At 45.1% G+C, this 24,654-nt stretch overlaps 1 protein-coding gene across 3 annotated transcripts in view; it reads left to right on the top strand.

Moving 5' to 3' along the window:
• Window positions 1–352: 352 nt before the first annotated feature.
• Window positions 353–24,654, top strand: part of GNA12 (G protein subunit alpha 12) — a 116,736-nt gene continuing 92,434 nt past the window's right edge. For all 3 annotated transcript variants that reach the window (XR_014297661.1, XR_014297662.1, XM_082669518.1), the window contains exon 1: window positions 353–730. Coding sequence is in view for 1 of the 3 variants with exons in the window: in XM_082669518.1 (XP_082525644.1) it covers window positions 419–730 (312 nt within the window). In the remaining 2 variants the exon portion in view is untranslated. The remainder of the gene's footprint in view (window positions 731–24,654) is intronic.

Raw genomic sequence — 24,654 nt, 5'->3', positions numbered from 1 at the left:
AAGTTCGTTCTTCGCGATTGACGTGACCCCAGAACAGTTATAATTGGTTATAACGTACTGCCGCTCCGCCTCCTCGAAGACTCTGCCTCCCTTTCATTCTGAAAGAAAGAACCTCGGCCCGGGCGCCCAATGAGAAGCGCCCCCACCCCAAAGGTCCCTCCTTTTTCGGCGCCGACTCCGCCCCCAGGGCCGGAGAGATGCCCGCCTTTCGGCGTAGCATGGCCCAATAGGAGGGCGCGACCGTCCGGACGGACGGCAGCCGGCCCAATCCCTGGGCCTCGGGCTGCGTCGCCCCGCCCCTCCGCCGGGCAGAGCGGCGGGCAAGAGCGGGCCTCGGGGCGGCGGCGGCGGCGGACGCGGCCTGAGGGAGCGGCCGGCTGCCGCCTCGCCCGCCGCGGGGTCCATGGCCTGAGCGGCCATGTCCGGCGTGGTGCGGACCCTCAGCCGCTGCCTGCTGCCGGCCGAGGCCGGCGGGGCCCGCGAGCGCAGGGCGGGCGGCGGCGGGGCCCGCGACGCGGAGCGCGAGGCGCGGCGGCGCAGCCGGGACATCGACGCGGGGCTGGCCCGCGAGCGGCGTGCCGTGCGGCGCCTCGTCAAGATCCTGCTGCTGGGCGCGGGCGAGAGCGGCAAGTCCACCTTCCTCAAGCAGATGCGCATCATCCACGGCCGCGAGTTCGACCAGAAGGCGCTGCTCGAGTTCCGCGACACCATCTTCGACAACATCCTTAAGGTACGCTCTCCCCGCGTCCCCGCCCGCACACCTGCGCCCAGGTGCGCGCAGGTGCGGCCCCGCGGACTCCTGCGCCCCGGCCGGCACCGCGGCCCACGCCTTTGTCTGCCCCTGGTCTGGCCGCAGCGGCCCCGTGCCCCCAGCTTTGGGGGAGCCGGCCAAGGATGCGCACCCTGTCTCCCCGTCGGCCTGGTGGCCTTCGCCTCTGCTCTTCTCGGGGATTTGGGGGCTGAGGAAGCGGGAAAGCCGGACACCTTCTGGGGCTTCGGAGGCGCGGGGGTTTTAGCGGTGGGGAGGGCCCCTCCTGGATTCAGGGTGCCGTCCTTGCCCTGCCCTCCCAGTAGGTTCAGAAGAGCGGTGTAGACTGGGGAGGAAACCGGCCGCACGTCTCTCCTTTTAAACTGGTTATTAGGAAAATTTCCAACATATACAGAGTAGAGAAAATAGAAAGAACAGTAAGTACCCAGGCCCCTCTCCACAACTTCAGCAGTGATGGATTCAGCGTCCGTCTTGTTTCACCTGTACCTCTGACCCTGTGATTTTGAAGCAAACCCCAGACACTGTATAGATTCACTGGAAAGTGTTTACAGAGCTCACAGATAAGCGTACGGTGGTTATGTTTTTTAAAATGATGCCTTATGAACCCTGAAAATTTAATAACTCCTTAACATGGTAAAGTATCCAGCCCGGTTCAGATTTCCTCCATTGTCACATAACTTTTGTTTGCGTTAGGATATAAATCTTTGCGTTGCAATTTTTAACATATCTCTCAGGTGGTGTTTAATCCCCAGGTGCTCCTTCTGTCCCTTGCTCCATTTTTATCATTTGCTACTTGTTTGTGGGGAAAAAAAGCGTAGAGCTGACCAAGTTTGGGTTCTAGTTTCTGTGTACTGTGTGAACCTGTAGAAGCGGGCCCCAAAGAAGGGAATTCTGGAGAAACCTGATGAGGGGAAAAGAGAGCCTCTCCTGTACCTAGAATAGGGTCATTTCCTTTTTTTTTTTTTTTTCTTATAGTTTCTTACCTCTACCGTTTCCTTTCCCCTTCACCTGCCCTTTCCATGGCCCCTTTTGGGGAAACCAAATTACAGGTATGAGGAAAGTTGTCTCAAAACAGAGGTAGAGGGAAGCTTGTCAAACAGAATCCTCTCTGGAGATGAGATCTTGCGGTGCCTGAGGAAGTCTAAATTTAGCCAAGGGCTGTATAACCAGCCCATGGGCACATGTCTTTCACTTCACCCATGAGGAAGCTCTGGGCCTTGGTGATGAAGTGGCTCCCTGCTGGGACCTGGAACCCTGGGCTCCAGACTTCCAGGCCTGCATCAGGAATCTCGCACCAGTATTCTCACTTGCTGTATTTGTTAGTAAAACATTTCGTTTTGATAGAAATAGCTCTTTTAGGATCCTGCCGGGAAGAGAATAATTTGAATGATAAAACACCCGTTTCCTTTTCACCTCTTTCAAAAGCCTCTCTGTGAGTCAGAGCTCTGGCCCAATACTTCATAAACTTTAAAGGCTAGGTGCCCAGTATGATCCAAGGGATTAACTGTGTGTTTAAAATTCCCCTCATCTTCTGGGGTAAAGTTCATTTGATTGTCTTTCTCTGTCACAGAGCTCGATTTTATTTTTGCGGCTTTTCTGGACCTCTTAACCAAGCAGGTTATAAGATTTGGCTGATGGACTCGCAGTTTCTTTCAACTCGGGAGGCAGAGAAAATACTTAGAAACAGAATCTTAAATCTAAATCAGTGTATTAAGTGCATTTTTAGAAAACTCAGTCTTAGCTTTTCCCAATACATACAGACACTAACTTTTACTAACTTCCTTACCAGCAAGAAACAAGATTTGTTGTTAATCAGTATCCTATTTTCCTTGTCAACTTTTTTTCTTTTTTAATAATTGTAATTCCATATTAAGCTCACTTTGTCTGTTTTGACCATTTCAATGAGTAGTTAGCAATTCATCTTTCACTGTAAAACCAATAATTACCTCTCCCCTCATTTTTATTTGGACAGATCACTTTGGGAAGAGACTTTTTAAATAAATTGCTTTGTAGTGGCTCTAGTAGCAGATATTTGAATAATAACTCTTCAGAATAATATTTGTGTCTACAAATAGAGTTCGTGTTAACGGGCTATTTTTAAAGCACTAGCTATGTGCCAGGCCTTTTCATATATGGCCTTTAATTTTCGTAATGCTTCAAATGGTATTGTCGCAGCGTAAGGTCAGTTACCTAATTCATAGGTGACACAGCTGGGAACCAAACCTGATCTTTTTTTTTAAATTAAACTTTTAATGCTGAGAGAACTGTAGAGTCCCATGCAGTTTTAATAAATAATAGAGAGCTCCTATGTACCCTTTAACCAGTTCCCCACAACGGTGAGATCTTGTAAAACTAGTACAATATCACAACCAAGATACCGACGTTGAGAAAGTGAAGACACAGAACGTTCCCATCACAAGTATTCCTCACGTTGCCTTTTATAGCCACTGCCACCCTTCGCCCTCCCCCGACCTGGCAGTGACTGATCTATTTTCCAATTCTATAATTTCGTCATTTCATGAATATGATATAAATGGAGTCTTGCAAGATGTGACCTTTTGGAATTGGCTTTTATCACTCAGCATGATTCCCTAGAGATACACCCCAGTTACTGTGTGTGTTCACAATCAGTAGTTCCTGCCTTTTAATTGCTGAGTAGTATCCATGGTAAGAATTTACCACCGTACACCATTTAACCATTCGCCTGTTGAAGGACATCTGGGTTGTTTCCAGTTTCTGCCTATTATGAATAAATCTTCTATGAACACTTGTGTACATGTTTTTTGTAAGTACATAAATTTTCACGTATCTGGGATAAATGCCCAAGAGTGCAGTTGCTCAGCTGTGTGGCAGGTGCATGTTTAGTTTTATAAGAACCTGCCAACCTGCTTCTGAAGTGGCTGTACTATTTTATATTCCCACCAGCCGTGTATGAGTGAGTGATCCAGTTTCTCTGCATCCTTGCTAGCATTTGGTGTTGTCACTATTTTTTATTTCAGCCATCTCTGATAGGTGTGTAAGTGCTATGTTACTGCCATTTTAATTTGCATTTCCCTGTGGCTAATGATACTTTCCTGTGCTCATTTGCTGTCTGTATATTCTCTTTGATGAAATGTCTCTTCATACTTTTTAGCCGTTTTGTAATTAGGTTCCTTGTTTCTTTATTGTTGAGTTTTGAATGTTCTTTATATATTCTGGGTACCACTCCTTTGTGAAATACGTGTTTTGCAAATATTTTCTCCCAACCCGTAGCTTGTCTTTTCATCCTTTTTAACAGGGTCTTTTGCAGAGCAAAAGTTTTTAATTTTGATGAGGTCCAATTTATCAGTTTTTCCGTTTATGGATCATGCTTTTCGTGTCAAGTCTAAGAACTCTTTACCTAACCCTAGATCCCAAAGATTTTCTCCTATTTTTTAAAAAATTTTATAGGTGTACATTTTACTTTTAAGCCCCTGATCCATTTTGGGTTAATATTTGTATAAGGTGTGAGGTTTAGGTGGAGATTTTTTTGTTTTTTCTCTATGGGTGTTCAGTTGTTCCAGGATTATCTGTTGAAAAGACTATCCCTCCTCCTTTGAATTGCTTTTGCATCTTTGTCAAAAATCAAGTGGGCATATTTGTGTGGATCTATTTCTGGGTTTTCCGTTCTATTCCACTGATCTATCTCCTCTTCTGCCAATATCACACGATGTTGATTGCTATCGCTATATAGTAGGCTTAATATCAAAGTGATTTCTCCCACTTCACTTTTCAAGATTGTTTTAGCTATTCTAGGGTCTGTGCCTTTCCATTGTAAATTTTAGAATAAGCTTTCTTATGTCTGTATTAAAAAAAAAAACTTGCTGTGATTTTGATAGCATTTGCATTAAACCATAGATCAGTTTGGGGAGAATTGACATCTCTCCTATGTTGAGTCTTCCAATTCATGAACATAGTATGTCCTCATTTATTTAGGTTGTCTTTGATTTCTTTCATCAGCATTTTGCACTTATCAACATACAGATCCTGTACATGTTTTGTTACATTTATACTTAAGTATTACATTTTCTTTAGAGCAGTTGTAAGTGATACTGTGCTTTTACTTTAAGTTTCCACATACTCATTGTTACTGTATAGCAATAGGATTGATTTTTGTGTCAATCATGTGTCCTGTGACCTTGCCAAATACATTTAATGGTTCTAAGAGCTTTCCTATAGATTCTTCGGGATTTTCTATGTAGATCATCATGTTATCTGCAAATAGGGACACTTATTTCTTCTTTCCCTAAAGTTAGGTATGCCTTTATTTCTTTTTCTTGCCTTACTGCAGTGGCTAGAACTTCCAGTATTAAGAGAGGTGAGAATAGTCATATCTTATGTTTCTTTCCTGATGTTGGTGATTTGTGTCTTCTCTTTTTATTTTTCTCAGTATTTTAGAGGCTTATCACTTTTACTGATTTTTTTTTCCCCTGAAAACTGGCTTTTTATGTCATTGATTTTTCTGTTTTCAGTTTCATTTATTTCTGCTTTTTATTATTTTTTTCCTCCTACTTGCTCTGATTTTATTTTGCTCTTTTTTTTTTAATTTCCTGAGGTAGAGACTTAGATTATTTACTTGAGACCTCTCCTCTTTTCTAATGTAAACATTTTAAGTGCTATAAATTTCCCCCTCAGCGCTGCTTTAGCTGTAGTCACATATTTTGATATGTGGCATTTTAATTTTTATTCAGTTTCGTATGTATTTTTCTTGCTTTTGAGATAGCTTCTTTGGCCCATAGATTGTTTAGAAGTGTGTTACAGTTTCCAAGAGTAGAGAGATTTTCCTGTTATCTTTCTGTTCCTGATTTCTATGACTCCATTATGGTCAGAGAACATACTTTGTATGACTTCAGTTCTTTTAAATTTTTTGAGGTTTGTTTTATGACTCAGAATATGGTCTATCTTGGTATATGCTCAGTGGGCTTACGTTGGTGACTGTTCCATGGGTACTTGAAAAAAAATGTGTATTCTGTTGTTTGGTGGCGTTTTCTGCATATGTTGATTTGATCGGTTGCTTGATGGTGGTGTTGAGTTCTGTATCCTTGCTGATTTTCTTTTTAGTAGTTCTATCAGTTGCTGAGTGAGGTGTTGAAGTCTCCAACTATAATTGTCCATTTCTCCTTTAGTTCTATTGGGTTTTGCTTCACGTATTTTGAGACTTTGTTGTGTGGTACGTAAACATTTAGGGTTATTATGTCCTCCTGATGGGTTGGTCTTTTTGTCATTATGTAATGTCCCTTTTGGTCTCTAGTAATTGTCTTTGCTCTGAAGTCTACTTTATCAGCTATTTTAACATAGCCACTCTTTTTTTTTTAATGAATGCTTTCATGGTATATGTTTACATCCTTTTGACCTACCCACATTGTTGTTTTGAAATGAGTTTCTTATAGACAGCATATTGTTATATTTTGTTATCTACTCTGCCGATCTGTTAATTTGTGTATTCAGATGATTTACGTTTAAGGTAATTATTAACATGTTAGGGCACAAGTCTCCTATTTTATTATTTTATGTTTTTGTTTTTGTTTCTTCTGTTTCTATGCTTCCTGCAGGTTATTTAAACATCTTTATTGATTGATATTTTGAGTAGCATATCAATCAAAGCTTTGTATCATTTTCTTGGTAGTTGCTCTAAGCTTACCATATACATACGCAATTTATCCCAGTCTACTGGAAGCTGTGTTTTACAGCTTTAAGTGAAGTGTGGGAACTTTATTTCCATTTAGATCCCTTTACCCTCCCCACCTTTTAAAAAATATTTATTTATTTACTTTTGGCTGCATTGGGTTTTCGTTGCTGCGCGCGGGCCTTCTCTAGTTGTGGCAAGTGGGGCCTACTCTGTGTTGTGCACGGGCTTCTCATTGTGGTGGCTTCTCTTGTTGCGGAGCACAGACTCTAGGCACGAGGGCTTCAGTAGTTGTGGCTCACAGGCTTAGTTGCTCCACAGCATGTGGGATCTTCCCGGACCAGGGCTGGAACCCACATCCCCTGCATTGGCAGGTGGATTCTTAACCACTGCGCCACCAGGGAAATCCTTACCCTCCCCACCTTTAAAATATCAGTGTCTTAAGTATTTCTTATACTTTGAGCACCACATCAGATAGTTTTACTTGAGTCATCAAATAGGATTTAAGAAATGCACGAGAAATAGGAGAATTTGTTATATTTATGCCTGTTTTTACCTATTCTGACTGTGTCCGTTCCTTGCTGTCCGTTCCTTGCTGAAGTTCTCCTGTTACTCTCTCCTTTCTCTTTGGAGAATTTCCCTTAGCCAGTCTTTAAACATGGATTTGCCTGCAACAGATTCTCTCAGCTTTCCTTGTCCAAGAATGTCTTTATTTCACCTTTAATCTTGAAGGATGTCTTAGCTAGCGATTGGACTCACAGCTGACACTTATTTTCTTTTAGTCCTTGAAAAATGTGCCACCTCCTTCTGACCTCTGGTTTCAGACGAGAAATCAAATCATTCGAATTGCTGTTCCTCTGTAAGCTTGTCATGTCTCTCTGGCTGATTTTAAGATTTTTCCTTTGTCGTTGGTTTCCTGAAGTTTAATTATGATTTGTCTGGACATAGGTTTCTTTCAGCTTATTATATTTGGGGTTTGCTCAGCTTCTTAAATCTGTATATTTATGTCTTTTGCCAAAATTGGGACATTTTCTGCCATTATTTCTTCACATACTTTTTCGGTCCTGCTCTTTTTCTCCCTTCCTTCTGGGACTCTGTTGATAGGCATCTAGCTCTTGTTCCTGACCTCTGGGTCCCTGAGACTCTGTTTCTTGTGGAAACAGAGGGGTTTGTGGGGTTCTAGCTCTGGCTCTCTCTAGGCCTGGCTGACACCAGGGAAGGCGAGGGGGCGGAAGTGACACTTGGCCCAGTCCCCCCCCACCTTCTACCCTCTGGGACTGGGTGGGGTGGAGGCTCAGCTCCCCCTCCCCCAACACTGCCCTGGTTGGGGGTTGGGAACACTTCCTGTGTGTCTAGGCAGGGATGGGCGCTGAGGTCCCTGTGTGGCCCCACTGCCAGCACGACGTGGTGGGCCACTTGGAACATGCCTGGTTCTGAGGCACAGGAAGGGGATGTGGAAGGTCAGCTTCCCTTTCAACCCCACTGAAACCTCAGAGGACGATTCTGCAGTTTTTCTGTTGGTTTTTGGCTGGAATAGGGTGGGTGTTGTCAAAAACGTTTTCTGTTGTAAGACCACCCTTTTCCTGGCCCTTTGGCTGGGGAGACAAGCTGCTCTTGGAGCTCTTTCCATCTGCCTTTTGGCTTTTCCAGCTTGGAGGCACTGGCAGCACCTTATCCTGGGCTGGTAGGGACAGTCAGGACACCTGGGGGACTCGCTGCCACGTCTTTCCTCAAGTCCTGGGTCCCAGGCAGCCTGCCACCTTCTTCCCACCCCCTTTCCTATGCGTGTTTTGTTGTGTTGTTTCTAGAGCCTTTTCACTTGTAGTGGGGAGGGCCTGGGAGGAATGGAGCTACTCTGTCTTGGCAGAACCGGACCAGACGTCTTCATCTTCCTGGTCCTTGATTCCAGGTTCAGGGCTCTTCCTTTGTGATCACAGTTGTGCCTGAGTTTGAGCACATTGTTTCTTTAACTTCATTGCCTCACTCTACCCCCCTTGATGGATTATTTGAATCTACTAGTTGCTTTGACTTCCTGTAACTATTATCCATAAGACTACCTAATCTTTCTTTTTATTTTATTTTATTATTATTATTATTTTTTTTTTTTGCAGTACGCGGGCCTCTCACTGCTGTGGCCTCTCCCATTGTGGAGCACAGGCTCCGGAAGCGCAGGCTCAGCAGCCATGGCTCACGGGCCCAGCCGCTCCGCGGCATGTGGGATCTTCCCGGACCAGGGCACGAACCCGTGTCCCCTGCATCGGCAGGCAGACTCTCAACCACTGCGCCACCAGGGAAGCCCTCTTTTTATTTTTATAATCATTTTTTTCTTACCATCTTTATTGGAGTATAATTGCTTTACAGTGTTGTGTTAGTTGCTGCTGTATAATAAAGTGAATCAGCTATGTGTATACATGTATCCCCATATCCCCTCCCTCTTGCGTCTCCCTCCCACCCTCCCTATCCCACCCCTCTAGGTGGTCACAAAGCACGGAGCTGATCTTTCTGTGCTATGCGGCTGCTTCCCACTAGCTATCTGTTTTACATTTGGTAGTGTATATATGTCCATGCCACTCTCCCACTTCGTCCCAGCTTACCCTTCCCCCTCCCCGTGTCCTCAAGTCCATTCTCTACGTCTGCATCTTTATTCCTGTCCTGCCCCTACGTTCTTTAGAACCTTTTTTTTTTTTTAAGATTCTATATATATGTGTTAGCATACGGTATTTGTTTTTCTCTTTCTGACTTACTTCACTCTGTATGACAGTCTCTAGGTCCATCCACCTCACTACAAATAACTCAATTTCGTTTCTTTTTATGGCTGAGTTATATTCCATTGTGTATATATGTGCCACATCTTCTTTATCCATTCATCTGTCGATGGACACTTAGGTTGCTTCCATATTTTTATAACCTTAAAGATGCTAGTCTGTCACTTCCCAAGTGGGCTCTCCCAAATGTTCATGTATTTGGTGCTTCAGAAATTATTTAATAACGCCTCTGGTGCTAGCGAGTGCCTCAGTGCATGTGTGGAAGGCTTTAAACCAGCTTGGCTTTATCTCACCGTGCTTTCCACTCCCTCATCTGTAATTTCAAGAACGATTTTAATTAACCGATTTTTACATCCAGTTAGAGGTGAGTAAAATGTTAGCTGTGTGAGCTGTCCTTTGTTACGTGGACTGGAAATCAAATGCAGAATCGCATGGGTGCATCATTTAACCACACAAAGGCAGACTTTCCTTGTATATATACATATTGATGATTTTAAAACCTTGTGAGTAATTAAATTATTAGAATTAGTGGTCTTTTGTTGGCACTGAAACGAATTCAATTCAACAAAATTTTTGGACCGTATATCCAAGGATTTGTGCTCTGTGCTGGTGGGGAGAGGGATATTATTTATTTATTTATGGCGGTACGCGGGCCTCTCACTGCCGTGGCTTCTCCCGCTGCGGAGCACAGGCCCAGCGGCCATGGCTCACGGGCCCAGCCGCTCTGCGGCACGCGGGATCCTCCTGGACCGGGGCACGAACCCGCGTCCCCTGCATCGGCAGGCGGGCTCTCAACCACTGCGCCACCAGGGAAGCCCAGAGACAGATATTTAATGACAAGTCCTGCCCAGTCCCTACCCTGCAGGCACTCTGACTAGCTGGGGAGACAGTTGCTCTTGTAACTAGTGTTCAGTCTGAGTGTAACCAGACTCAACGCCAGTGCAGAGGCAGGGAGGCAGCCCAGTGGTGAGCAGGGAAGGTTAACTGGCTGAGGTACCCAGGAAAGCCTGCCAAGGAGTCATGATGTGAGCTGGCTTGCGAGGGCCCTGCAGGAGTCCAGCAGGTGGAGAAGAACTCACAGCTGAGACCATCTCAGTGCCCTACGTTTGTCTATCAGTTAAGACAGAGTTCTAGTAAGTAGAGGTATTAAAGAATGAATGTAGGAGTGAGACAGAACTTTCTAGTGCCAAGGGCTTGTAATGAGACGGCTTGCTAGGCACCTGTGGTCACGATGCTCTGTGGCTGAAAACTGGACCTTCTTCCTATGAAATCTGTGTGTGTGCATACAGTTTCAAGGAGCTCCCTGGACATGCTGAAGCCCAGGAGTGGGCCTACATGTGCCCTGTGGACTGCAGTTGACGAACTTTCGTTCTAGAATACCAAGGTTATGTTAGGTTTTAAGAAATCTTTTATTATTATTTTTTTAGAATTGTTTGCTGTATTATATTTACCTTTTTGCTAAGGTGAAGAAGACTTAGAAGAAGCCTCCACTGCTGTCTGGAATTTTTAAGCACTTTGAAACTCCTGACCTGCAGAATCTTTGATTCTTGGGTTCCGAAGCAGCACTCTGGGCTTGATGCTACAGTGGGTTTGCGTGAGAGGGAAGCACAAATGTGCTGCTGGGGTCTGGAAGAACAGTTGGGTTTTTATTGCTTTTTTGGCAAATTGCATTTAAGTAAGCAAGTTTACTTTTACATGTGGACACAGATGGTTGGTCCTTTAGTAATGCCAAAAAACAAAAACAACAACATCTTTTTCCATTGGTTAAAAAAATCCAGAGACTGCCCTCTGGCCATTGTTGGGGATTCAGAGCACATGGACAGTTGGTTTTCCCCTCCAGCTTTCAGGTTGACATGTTGATTATTTTAACCAAATCTATTTTTCAGGGCGCAGTATTTGACCTTTAGTCATCTGTCACGTGGGATTTGGGATATAGCTGTGCTTGATGCCAGGTAGTGTTCTGTTGGCAGCTCGTAATTACTTTTTGTTGTTACATAGTTGAGAGTGGGGACGTGGATCTTACCGGTTTTAAATGGAACTGAAGATTTAAACTGAAGTCTTACCTACAGATCTAATGGTGGGGTGATCTGCAAACCAAAGAAGCTAATGTTGTGTAATGGACCTAATGCTTAACTTACATTACCTGAAGGGCAGTGCCGTCCCTTAAAGACAGGCTGGTTTGCTTCATGTTATAGCTACTACAGTTTGGAGTCAAACAGAAGCAGTAGAGTCCTCTCTGCATCTTCTGTCACGTGGGCTGGACAGAGCAGCTGCCTGGCTACAATGCATTGCCCTCTTAGCGTGAACAAGGTACGAAGAATAGTTGCTGACCATGTGATAGTCATCTTTTTGCATGATTCTTTTGCGCGTCAAGATATTTATCTCACGTTAGGATAAATGTTCAGGTAGGTCCAGGTATGTGGTTTATGGAATGGAAGGCATAGTTTGCATCCTGCGTTAGCGTGTCGGTTAGAGACGCCGTCGCTCCTGCCTTGGTACGGTGAGCGGAACCATTTGGAACTTGTGCTCTGGAGGTGCAGCACCCAGAGGGCAGAACAGCAACAGCTGTTGCTCTTGAGAGTATTTGCAAGAGGACAGAGGCAGTGGGAGGGCAGCAGGGCCCTCGTCCTGGGTGCCGAGGCAGTGGGAGGGCAGCGGGGCCCTCGTCCTGGGTGCCGAGGGGAGGAGGCCGCTCCTGGTCCTGCTTTGTTAAGGAAGCACGGGCCAAGTATTCAATAGCTGACACTTCGCTCTGAACCTGGGCATCCAGTTTACTGTCTGGTCTACAAGCCACGCACCAGCCTCGTCAGAAGGCCCTGTTAGACTCAGCAGCACACCGGCCTTAATGAGCATTCGCTGGTGTTAGCCAGCACACCCAGGCCTTAGGCAGTCAAGTGACTGTGTGAACTTGAGCAGAAACTCCAAACCAAGGGATTGCTCAGACCCAGAGAACTTGTGTCCTGTGCTGTGTTAATACTGTCGTTACCTCGGTGGGGTGTTCTGGTGATGTGCGCGGTGTGGGTTCCACCGAGGCCTTGAGTGCTTCTGGGGCAGCCACGGAGGTTCCCTGCCATATCCAGGGAAGCCCAGGGGAGAGGTTAGGGCCATGGGAAACCTGCACCCATCATTCCGGGCCAAGCCCTTTGTGTTGTGCTGTGTGCACGATGGCGAGTCCTCCTTCCACGGTGCTTCTCTGCCTGGTTGGCTTCAGTGGGGATGGGAAACACAAGGGAGGGCAGGGCAGGAAAGGGGACTTCCCTGGTTAAGTCACTGGCAGGACCGGGGAGCCCTAGCCTAGCTGAAGGAGGCTACCACGTTGTATTCATACCGTCGAATACAGGTTGTATGATGAGATTCACCTACACTAGTGTGACAGTGAACATCCTGGGGCCACATCACTGACCTAGACTGCGGAGAAGCTTGTAGCAAGCTCCACCGTCACTGACAGCACGCCCTGCGACGCAGATTGCATTCGTTTTCAAGGTAAATCTTTGTGCGTCTCTGTAAGACAAGATACTCAGTGTTACAAGCAAAAGACTTGACATTTACCGAGAAAGGAAAGGAAGTAATTAAAGTCTCACCTTACTGCTGGTTTCCTTTACAGGTAAAAGGGAACAGCTGCTTCAGAGGTTTGTTTTTGGAATTTTTATAACACCTGTCAGCAGGATTTTTAATCTGTGTTTTCACTGACACTGAGTTCTCCATCTACAATTGTTGGCACACAGGAGATGACCCCAAAATTATTTATACTTTTTGTGGCCACTTAAAGTGTTGGGATTTTTTGTTTTTTTGTGGTTTTTTTCAAGGAAACGAAGTTCTGTCATTTTAGTTTTAGGCTGGGGAAAGGAAATGTTTTCCCCAGGAGTCTGATGACTCGATTAGGTAGATGGACGTTGAAAGCTCTGTTAGAAGCGAGCAGTGACGTGGAACACAAGGCGGGGGCAGGGGGCGGGGACTCCCGAGATGAGCCGATGAGAACACAGTAATGGGACTGTGTTTTTAAACAAACAGGCCAGAACTAGCAGAACAGACTGGTTAAAGCAGATGTCTCATTAAAAGTAATCCTCTCAGGAGGCCACGTCAACAGATCCTTACGCGTGTGTTTATGTGCCCAGAAGGAGTAATACCTTTCCTTGGTGTGGGGAGCTTCTGGGTTTGTGTTTAAAGCACCTTCTCTGTTATCTCATTGGACCCGCTCAGTAGGCTCGTCGGGGTGTTTTTTACTCTGACGGGAGGGATTTTCATTTTCCAGATGCAGTTGTATTTTTGCCTCTCTCGCCATCCCTCTGCCCCCTCTGCAGGGGGCAGGGAGGAGTGGGCTCCGGCCGCCTGCCCACAGGGGCCGGTTCTCAGCCCTAAGCTGTAGGCGTGGCCCTGCCTGTGTTGGTCCAGCTGTGCCAGGGAGCAGACCTACTTGGCTGCAAATCGAAAACCAAACTCTCCCATCTGGCTTTTATTAGTAGGAAAGCCAGTATTTTGATCTCCATCTATCTATCTCTGACTCCTGTTTTGATCTCCACGTTGACTCTAGACTTGGGAGCGGAAGAGGAAGCTGGAGACTCGGGAGTACGAGCTTGCCTGGGGCGCCCACGGGGCTGGAACTCCCTTGTTGACGGATCCGTTTGGCTCTTTTTCTGCCACGAGAGGAAATCGCAAAGTGATCATTATTTTAGGCATAAATGTGGTTGTACCCGAAGGACACCATCACTTTCTATTTCCTCATAGAAAGTAGAAGCAGCTCACTGTGCTTACTGGCTTATGTGAGATGTTAGCGCCTGCAGGCCTAGGAGTTGCTGGGTTTCTAACCTCCCACTTCTCCCATGTCGGGGAGCTCACCTCACTGAAGGAGCTTCCTTGACATGGAGATGTTTTGGAGACTCTGACACACTTGGACCCATTTGACACAGTGTTCTGTGGAGCAGCACAAAATGCAGAGCCTCCTTCTACATGAATTAGTTCGCCCTCCTTGAGTGAATTAACTTGTTCAGCAGATTCCCCAGGTACTGGGATATAGCAAAGAATAAGACGGAGAATTCCTCGCTCCGGTGGGTAGAGCTGCCATCAGCCCCCTGCCGTGTCCTTACAGCCCATGCATCTCTCAGTGGGGTGTTCTGTAACTCCTGAAGGAAGAAAAGGCACAGCCCTGTAGTGAGCTGGAAAGAAGGAATTCACACAGAGGAAGCAGGAGCAAATGCCCTGAGGTAGGAAGGCCAGAAAGAAACTGGAAGGAATGAAAGAAGCTCTGTGGAAATGATGGGTGGAGAGGTGGGAGAGGGAACCTGGGTGAGACCTGGCAGGGCCTCCAGGCCCAGGTGATCCTAGTGGCAACAGGGGGCGGATTGCAGCGTTTCAAGCAGAGGGTTGCCTTGATCTCCTTTTTCAAAGCTCCGTCTGGGGGAATATGTTAGAGTGAGGCCGGATCAGAGAATCTTCTGCCATTCCCTAGTGGTATAGCTGCATACATAAACAGCCATGTGTGCATTTAAAAAATAATCTTACGTATGAATATAGAAAAATTCAGCAGAAGTAATCAAGGAACGAAAAAGAACATGATTACACATGTAGTTTACACACATGAACTGTATAAAATTCTGATATTTGACCCTTTTTGACTTACAAAAATGGCAGTATTATATGGTCCAGCCTGACATCTTAAAAACACTGCATCCAGGGACAAAAAGAGAGGATTCTAGGGCTGTGTTGCGTGCCTCTTAACCTCAGCTCCTCCTGCTGAAAGTAACATCGAGGAAGGAAGGGGAGTCAGCAGAATCCTGAACATTTGTACTGACAGCTTCCAGTTTGGAGAGCAGCAGCCCCGGGGCCTGGAGAGGTCTGCTCCAGCAGAGGGCCGGCTGCAAGGGCCAACCGTGCGCTGCCGCCAGAGCACGGAGCTGAGCCGAAGCTCGGGAGACGGGAGAGGAGGGCAGGTGGAGGGCTTGGAGTGGGGTTTCGGAAGAGAATCCGTAGTTTTCAGCTTTCTTCACCTCCATCCCCTCAGACATAAGTTGAAAGCAACGTACATTGTCAAACTCTAATTCTGATCTGGGATGTCAACTAAGGTAGGAGTGGTATCAGGGAAATTGAAGTCAAAGAATAAAGGTTGGTGGAGAGTTAAGCAAGAGAAAGTTGGAAAGAAATGGCATGGCGCCTGTAGCGTGCAAAAGACAGATGAAAAACCAAGTCTGGAAAAAAAGGTAAACTGACACAGAAGTAGATTGCCCAAGAGTGCTTTATATTGTATAAGAACAAGAAACATCTAGATGATGTAAAACCAGAGCTCAAGGGTATAATAAAACAATAAAATGAGAGAAAAAGGGAAACTGCGGAGCTAGTGATACACTGAAAACTCGGGCAACACCGTCATAGATCTCATAAATAGGCCAGAAACAGGAAGGACCTGAATGGAAAATTAATTACGACATGGGGGGGGTCCAGTCTGACTCACTGTTGATCCCCCCGTGTTTGTAGACTTAGGACTTACAGAGACACGTGCATGTAAACTTATCCCTAAACTTCGGTGTCCGAAGGAGTCCTGCTGTGCCCGCAGAGGGGGATAAATAAAGGTGTTTTGCCGACCTCATGGTCACTTGGCTCTCCTCTCGTCTCTGTCTAAACTGCCCAGGGCAGGGGCTGCAAGTGGACTTCTGCGCTTTCAGCCCATCGCTGTGTCACCCCTGTGAGCCCTTTGTACTCCCCTGTGGCAAACGGGCCTTTTAGATGTGGGTCTGTCCCCTAAAGAAGGACCTTTTTGAGTAGAGAGAACTTCATTTATTTAGCCACCTGCTAACCTGAGGTCCTCAGCAGCAGGAATATTTTCACTGGTTTCTCTTTCCTGGTGTTTAACCTTGTGCCGACACGTCATGGGAGAAGAGAACTTGGGGCGGCACCTGCAGAGTTTCGTAAGAACTCTGTCCTTTTCCGTCTCCTCCTCAGCACCACGTAACCGAAGTGACTGCTTTCGTGTGTGTGTGTGTGTGTGTGTGTGTGTGTGTGTGTGTGTGTGTGTGTGTGGCTTCACAGTTTTCAAACCCTCTTTCACATAATTTTCTGGTTTGTTAACTGTGACAGCTTTACAGTAACCGGAGAAAGGCAAGGTGGGGTCTACGCTACTGATGAGAAAACGGAGGTGGTCCCCCCTTTGTGACATATGTGACTCCACCTGCTGGGGAGTGGGTGACTGGGGACCATGAGGATTTACGTAGCCTCACCTTTTTAAGAAATGGGAGTATTGCTCACATGGTGATAATGTTCCCAGCAAGTTTAATTTTCCTGTATTATGACATCAGTGGTAGATTTGGGAACTTTGCTAGCATAGATGATGATTGTTACAGGTGAGCCTAACCGCAACTGAATCTCACGTGGGATACGGTGCAAAACTCAGGGAAACACACACACACACCCTCACACACACACTCACACTCACTATAAAATAGTTCATGTGTTATGATACTGTCGTAAAAATATATGTAACCATACCTTAAACACTTATTTTGTTATGCTTCTGATATATTTTTATTTCTATGAAACACTTATGAATTTGGTTTTTTTAAAATACACTTTCTACAGTAAATATTATTTTAAAGACTGCCTTGGTAATAGTAATCTTATAGTATGAGTCCTTGGGAGTATAATTGCACAGTCCAGGAGTGATGATTTAATGCTTTCTTTCCTTATGTACTTTACTGCAGTTACCAGGACATTCTCATTTTGAATCGTAGGTGTTCTTAAAAAAAAAAAAAAAAAATTGTGGTTTCAACCTTGCTTTAGAATTTTTGTAATCTTGAATATTTTCAGAATGTGTAAATATTTGCTGAGGAGACCACGGCATCTTCAGCATTTTAAGTGGGAACTTGCTTCTTAATTCTTGGTAACTTCAGGGAAAAGAGCTGCCAGGTTGCCTGCGTGCTCCTTCCTCTGTCTAGTACAGATTAAAACTCTTCTGACAAAGTAAAATGCCCTTTTCTAGTCTTTCACAAATTTTTTTACAATAACATCCTTAAAAATAAAAGTATTGGAGAATGTATAAGGAGAGTGTTTTAAATGTAGGTGTTTTTGAAGTAGATTAAAAGACTTAAATCTTTTTTTTTTTTTTTTTTTTTTTTGCGGTACGCGGGCCTCTCGGTGTTGTGGCCTCTTCCGTTGCGGAGCACAGGCTCCGGACGCGCAGGCTCAGTGGCCATGGCTCACGGGCACAGCCGTGAGCCGCGGCATGTGGGATCTTCCCGGACCGGGGCACGAACCCGTGTCCCCTGCATCGGCAGGCGGACTCTCAACCACTGCGCCACCAGGGAGGCCCCTTAAATCTTTTTTTTATTTTATAGGAGGATAGTTTATTTACAATGTTGTGTTAGTTTCTGGTGCACAGCAAAGTGATTCAGATATATATATTCTTTTTCATATTTTCTATTATGGTCTATCATAGGATATTGAATATAGATCGCTGTGCTATACAGTAGGAGCTTGTTGTTTTTCCATCCTGTATATGAGTTTGCATCTGCTAATCCCAAACTCGAAATCCATCCCTCCCCCATCCCACCCCTCACCTTGGCAGCCACAAGTCTTTTCTCTCTGTCTGTGAGTCTGTTTCTGTTTCATAGATAAGTTCACTTGTGTCATATTTTAGATTCTGTGTATAAGTGATATCACAAGGTTTTTGTCTTTCTCCTTCTGACTTACTTCGCTTGGTATGATAATCTCTAGGTCCATCCATGTAGCTGTAAATGCCATTATTTCATTCCTTTTTATGGCTGAGGAATATTCCATTGTGTATATATACCACATCTTTAAAGACTTAAATCTTGAATTGAACCTTCTAAAACAATTTCGTCCAATGTTTGTATAGTTAATTAGGGATATAATAAATACACCTAGTTATTTTCTTTTATGTTGTTTTTATAATTAATACTCAGGCGACTGTTTCCTTGAATGTGACTTTTTTCCCCCAAATAGTTTTGACATTGATCCTGTCATCTGACCTATCTTATATAAATGACATGATCAAAGAGGAAATCATTTAGTGCTCAATTATAGATAACAGTCACAAATACCTGGTAGTTAGAGTGCCTGAAGGTGTTTCAGGAATGAGGAAAAGTTATTCCTGCAGAGAGGCATTTTTATTTCAGACTGGAGCAAGTCAGGAATGCCAACTACTAATCTAATAATTCAGTGATGTGCTGGAGATTCTACTCAGTTAAATAAAAGGAAGAACAGTAGGTGTATCTACTAGAAAGGAAGGAACAAAATTAACAGTATAAGTAGTAAACCCAAAGTATCATCTAAAAGTTATTGGAATCAAAAATAGTCACAGGAGTGGCTGGATACAAAGTAAATGTTTGTGCCTGAACGTGTTTGCCTCTCTGTAATAGAAAAATCTCCCACTCATAACACCAACAAAAAGGATAAAATACCTAGGAATAAGCAAGAAGTGAATAAAATCTATTCGATGAAAGCCATAAAACTTTGCTGAAGAACATAAAAATCATGGAAAAATTGATTATTTTTTGTGAGTAGGAATTCTTGAGATTGTAAAAATGCCAATTTATGAATTGAGCACACCACCAGTCAAATCCCTCTTTATTTTTCTTGGAACTTGACAGAACCATTCTAAGGTTTGTGTGATGAGTAAATGTGTGATAATAACTAATAAAATTCTGAGAATGCATTGTTTGGGGTAGTTATCATGAGAAATATTAAAGTATTATGGAGCTACCATAATTAAAGTAGGGCAGTACTGGCTCAGGCACGCACAGAGGGTCAGTGAAATAGAATAGAATCCCAGACAGACCCACATGTGTTTGGGACTTAAGAATATCATGAAGGGTTTTCAAAACAGTAGAAAAAGATGGATGATTGAGTAAATTGTGCTGTGAAAATGGCTAACCATTCAGGAAACAAGTTAGATCTGTTTCTAACGCAATAATAAATTCCATATGGTTTAAAAATAAAAATATTGAAAAGGGGATCATGAAAAGACAGGCTAGAAAGTAGACGAACACTTCAGGACCTCAGGAGAAGGAGCCTTTCGAGCTGTGACACCAAAGACAGAAATGAGCAGGTCAGGGGGTGCATGTTTGGCCGAAAAGAGCATGAAGTCGACAGAAATGAGCAGGTCAGGGGGTGCATGTTTGGCCAAAAGAGCATGAAGTCGAGCGGGGAATAATATTTAAAACATGTAGTAAAACATTGGTGTCCTTAATCCTCTAATATCCGTCCACCTACCAGTAGCTTCCGAATTTATATATGTAGCCCTGTCTGCACCCTTGCTCTTTGGACTCCTGTGTACCACATTCTCCTCGATGTCTCCACCTCTGTCCAGTGGGCATCTTGAACTCAACAAACAAAACCAAACTCCTGACCCCTCGTCCCACTCCCCCTGACATTTCAGCTCGTGGCCCCACTGCCTGGTTGTCCAATCTGAAAACCGAATCGTCTTTAAAACCACTTTTCCCAGCATCCAGTCCATTGGTATGTCCTGATGACGCGTGTATCCTGAGTCCTCTTCTCTCCTGCTCTGTGCACAGCCTAGTCCAAGCCCCACTGGCCTCTGGCCAGTTGTGCAGTAGCCCCCCGAGTGGCCCCAGGTGGAGTCACTTTGTGGTTACTCTCACAGTTCAGATGTTTTAAATCAGGACGACAGTGTTTGAATTTCTATGGGACATCAAAAAGGTCACCTAACCAGATAGAGTTGCTTTAATATGACCTTCTTATTTTTACTCTGCTTTTTTCGTAATCAAGGTAAAATTCACATAACATAAAATTAACCACTTCAAAGTGAAGAATTCCGTGGCATTTAGTACATTCACTATGTTGTGTAACCATCACCTCCATCTAGTTCCAAAACATTTCCATCACCCCAGAAGGAAACCTTGACTTGCTAAGCTGTGACTCCCTGTTAGCCCTCCCCCAGCAACCACTGATCTCCTTTCTGTCTGTGCATTTACCTATTCTGGGTATTTCATGTAAATGGAATCATATCATGTGTAATCTTTTGTGTCTGGCTTCTCTCACTTAACATTTTTGTTTATCAATAGCTTTATTGTTTTTTAGAACAATTTTAGGTTTACAGAAAAACTGAGCAGAAGATAGAGTTCCCACATACCCCTCCTAAGAGTTTCCCTATTATTCACATCTTGCATTAGTTAGGTACCTTGTTATTATTGATGAACCGGTATTGATACATTGACTCAAGTCCATAATTTCATTAGGGTTCAATCTTTGTGTCAAATAGCCCTTTGGGTTTTGACAAATGGATCCACCATCACAGTATCAAACAGAGTAGTTTCACTACCCTAAAAATCGTGTGTGTTCCACCTGTCCATCCCTCCATCCTTCCTTCCCCCCACCCCGGGCAACCACTGACCTTTTACTGTCTCCATAGTTTTGCCTTTTTCCAGAATGTCATATAGGTGGAATCATACAGTATGTAGCCTTTTCAGATTGGCTTCTGTCAGTTAGCAATATCCATTTAAGGTTCCTCCATGTCTTTTTATGGTCTGGTAGCTCATTTCTTTTTATCGCTGAATCATACACCCTTGTCTAGATGTACCACAGTTTGTTTTTCCGTTTACCAGTTGAAGGACATCTCAGTTGCTTCCAGTCATTAGCGGTTATGAATGAAGCTGCTATAAACAGTTGTGTGCAAGTTTTTGTGTAGACGTAAGTTTTCAGCTCCTATGGATAAATACCTTGGAGTGCAATTACTGGATCATATGGTAAGAGTATGTATAGTTTTTTTTTTTGTTTGTTTTTGTTTTTTTTGCGGTACGCGGGCCTCTCACTGTTGCGGCCTCTCCCGTTGCGAAGCACAGGCTCCGAACACGCAGGCCCAGCGGCCATGGCTCACGGGCCCAGCCGCTCCGCGGCATGCGGGATCCTCCCAGACCGGGGCACGAACCCGTGTCCCCTGCATCGGCAGGCAGACTCCCAGCCACTGCGCCACCAGGGAAGCCCGAGTATGTATAGTTTTGTAAGAAACCACTACACTGTCTTCCAAAGTGGCTGTACCATTTGGCGTTCTCACCAGCAGTAAATCAGAGTTCTTTTGCTTCACGTCGTCGCCAGCATTTGCTGTTGTCAGTGTTTTGGATTTTAGCCACTCTAGTTCCAGTGGTATCTTGTTTTAGTTTGCATTTCACTGATGCCATACGATGATGAGCCTTTTTCATCTGTTTATTTGCCATCTGTGTATCTCTGGTGAGCTTCAGATCTTTTGCCCACTGTTTATTTGGGTTGTTTGTTTTCTTGTTGAATTTTAAGAGTTCTTTGTGTATTTTGGATACAAGTCCTTTATCATATATGTATTTTGCAGTTTTCTCCCAGTCTGTGGCTTGTCTTTTCATTCTCTTAAGCATCATGTTTAAGAGATTCACCTACAAGATTGTTTACAAGATCCATCTGCGTTGTAGCATGTATCAGTACTTCATCCCTTTGTATGGCTGGATAATATTCCCTTGTATGGGTATGCCACATTTTGCTTATCCATTCATCAGTTGGTGGACATTTGGGTCATTTCTACTTTTTGGCTCTTATTAATTAATGCTATGAATGTTTTTGTATGGACGTTTTATGTGAACATGTTTTCATTTCTCTTGGGTATGTACCTAGGAGTGAAATTGCTGGAGTATATGGTAACTGTGTTTACATTTTGAGGAATAGCCAAACTGTTCTGCAAAGTGGCTGCGCCATTTTATGTTGCCACCAACAGTGTACGAGGGTTCCAATTTCTCCACATCCTCACCTATACTTGCTGTTGTCTTTGTGATGTTGTTGTTGTTTTTAAATAGCCACTGTGGTTTGGGTGTGCGTGTCCCGATGGCATTGAAGATCTTTTCCTATGTTTATTTGTAATTGTTGTTCTGCTTCTGATTAAGCTCTTCTTTCTGACTTCTTCTTATTTATCAAACCTGCGTGAGGATTCATCATATTTTTATAATGATCATATATATTTGGCGGCTAATGACCATTTCTGCCACTCAGATGCCAGAGAATTGGAAATAACCAGTGATTTTAAAGAGTTTTATTATTGTTTTTAAGAGAATGTCGGGAATGTGAAATTGGAATGAAAACACCTCAAAGTCTTGTTCTTTTCAGCCGTCGTCATTGCTTCGTGCCTGTGTTTCCACAGCAGGCCTTGCGCTGGTTTGTCTGCCTTTCATCCTCCAGTGTAAGCTTTCTCAGACGTTTTTCAATAAGGCCATCATCCTGCTTCCAAAATTATAGTGGTCCTTAATCTCCCTTCAGATCAAGTAATTTCCAAGCCAGGAAGGACCACAACAGCTGTGTGCTGGCACAGATACCCTCCTGCCCCTGCTGAGATGGCTGCCTTCTCTCTGGTGCCTTAAGTTCTAGTTTACTTTCCTTACCACTTGGCTGCTAAATATCATCACATAAAACGAAAACACAGCCAACTGGGGCAGAGGGAAAGGCTCCCTCTGGCGCTGCGGTGGCGCTCCACTCCAGGGAGTCCCGTTTGCCCCCAGATCCTCGCTCCGCCCTTTCCGCTCTGCCCTCTGTCCTGTGGGCGGACAGTGCAGGTTTTGTGCTCTGGTCTCTGCTTGGCCAGAGGAAGGGCGGGAGGGCGAGAAGAGCATGAGATCAGGGTGTTTATGCCCCAGGCATCCTCCCTGTGCACCCACACCGTTGTGCGTAATCCCTAATTCAGGTGTGCCGTGTGTATGTTTCCCTTCTGGAACCCGGATTGACGTGGGGTGTGAATTGGTATTCTCTCTCTTTTTGGGGCAGTTTGGTGACTGAAGATGGCCACTGGTGCTTGTGCAGCCGGGGCCAGGGCGAGTGGGTGGTAGGGGGCAAGCACGGCTCCGGCGACCCGAGAGAGAGGAGCCTCCTCGGTCTGTGCTGGCCTTGCTCGCCGTACCCTGGTCCAGGCCCGTCCGTGTGCGCGGGAGCCCCTGGCGGCCTTGTGCGAGTGCAGGTGCCAGCTCCGTAGGCCTGGGATAGGGCCTGGGGTTCTGCACTCCTGATCAGCTCCCGGGGAGGTTTGTGGCGCTCAGACCACCCTCTGAATAGCGAGCACAGGCATTGAAGTCGCGGTGTTCACAACACCCTGACTGCCCCCGGGGTGGCGGGGGTGCGTGCTTAGTTACACTGTGGGATGGGCACCGCACAGCCAGCAGTAATCGCCCCTGAATCAGCGGAAATTTGTGATGCTTAGGAGGCCCCAGTCAGAACAAAACCGAACAAACCCCTGTGCTGCCAGAGCTGACATTCCGTGTGGGAAACAGACGGGGTAACTTCTCTAAAATGTCAGAGGGTGAGAAGTGCTGGTGGGAAAAGAAACGGAGCAGAGGGAGGGGTGGAGGGGAGGGGCCGGGGAGACGGGCTGTCAGAGGTGGCATGTGAGCGGAGGAGGGGGTCGCGTGGGGACAGCACTTCCTGTGGAGGGGCCCCGGGAGGTGGGGCTTCCGGAGGGAGGTTAGAGACCAGGAACCGGCCAGAGCCGGTGCAGGTCCCAGGGGCCTTGCAGGCTGTCGGAGGGACTCCTCGGGCCCCACTTGAGGTTGGAGTGACACTGCTTGCGTGGACACTTGAGGGTTGCTGGCTGCCACTGGAGGGAGACCAGGGTGTTAGGAGTGGTCAGCGTCTGGAAAGGCTTTGAGGGTACTGATGTGGAAAGTAGTGTTTCTGAGACGTGGAAGCATGGTTGTGATGTGTTCAGTTGAAAAAGGAGTGAGGTTTTTTATGTTTTTAGGTCCAAATTTTGAGTGTAAAAAAATTAATGGGGGGACATAGTAATGATTTTCACCAAAATGTAATATGTATTTATTTTTAATTAAAGGGGATTTACTTTTATTTTTCCTACTTATGTAAGCACATATATTACTTTTATAGAAAATAAAAACAACTTTTCCCTGTTTCTCTGTGTAGTTCTACTGCATGTCCTTTATTCCATCAAGATCATTCATTTGCATTGCATTTTATAAAAAACATAGTTTGTACTTTGTCTACAAAATGCATCTTCAGTTTGCCTTTATATATATTTATTTATTTATTTATTTTTGGTCGCGCGTTGGGTCTTCGTTGCAGCGCGCAGCCTTTCTCTAGTTGTAGCGAGCGTGGGCTACTCTGTTGCAGTGCGCGGGCTTCTCATTGCCGTGGCTTCTCGTGTTGCAGAACACGGCCTCTAGGCACGCGGGCTTCAGTAGTTGTGGCACACGGGTTCAGTAGTCGTGGCTCATGGGCTTCGTAGTTGTGGCACACAGGCTTAGCTGCTCCGCGGCATGTGGGATCTTCCCAGATCACGGATCGAACCCGTGTCCCCTGCATTGGCAGGCGGATTCTTAACCACTGTGCCCCTAGGGAAGTCCTTCAATTTGCCTTTTTAGTTAATTGTATGCGTCTAGCCAACGAGAATGCAAGATCCTGTGAAGTTCAAGATTTCATTTTGATGTTCTCTCTGCTCTGTCTTGTAGCAGATTCTGAGTCTTACTGAATGAATTCTGATTCTTTTGAGCAGCGAC

Source organism: Grampus griseus (assembly GCF_964374135.1).
Source record: "Grampus griseus genome assembly, chromosome: 14".
In the NCBI taxonomy this organism is placed as follows: domain Eukaryota; kingdom Metazoa; phylum Chordata; class Mammalia; order Artiodactyla; family Delphinidae; genus Grampus; species Grampus griseus.
The sequence above is the reverse complement of the archived record's forward strand: the minus strand, read 5'-3'. Positions and strand labels throughout refer to the sequence as shown.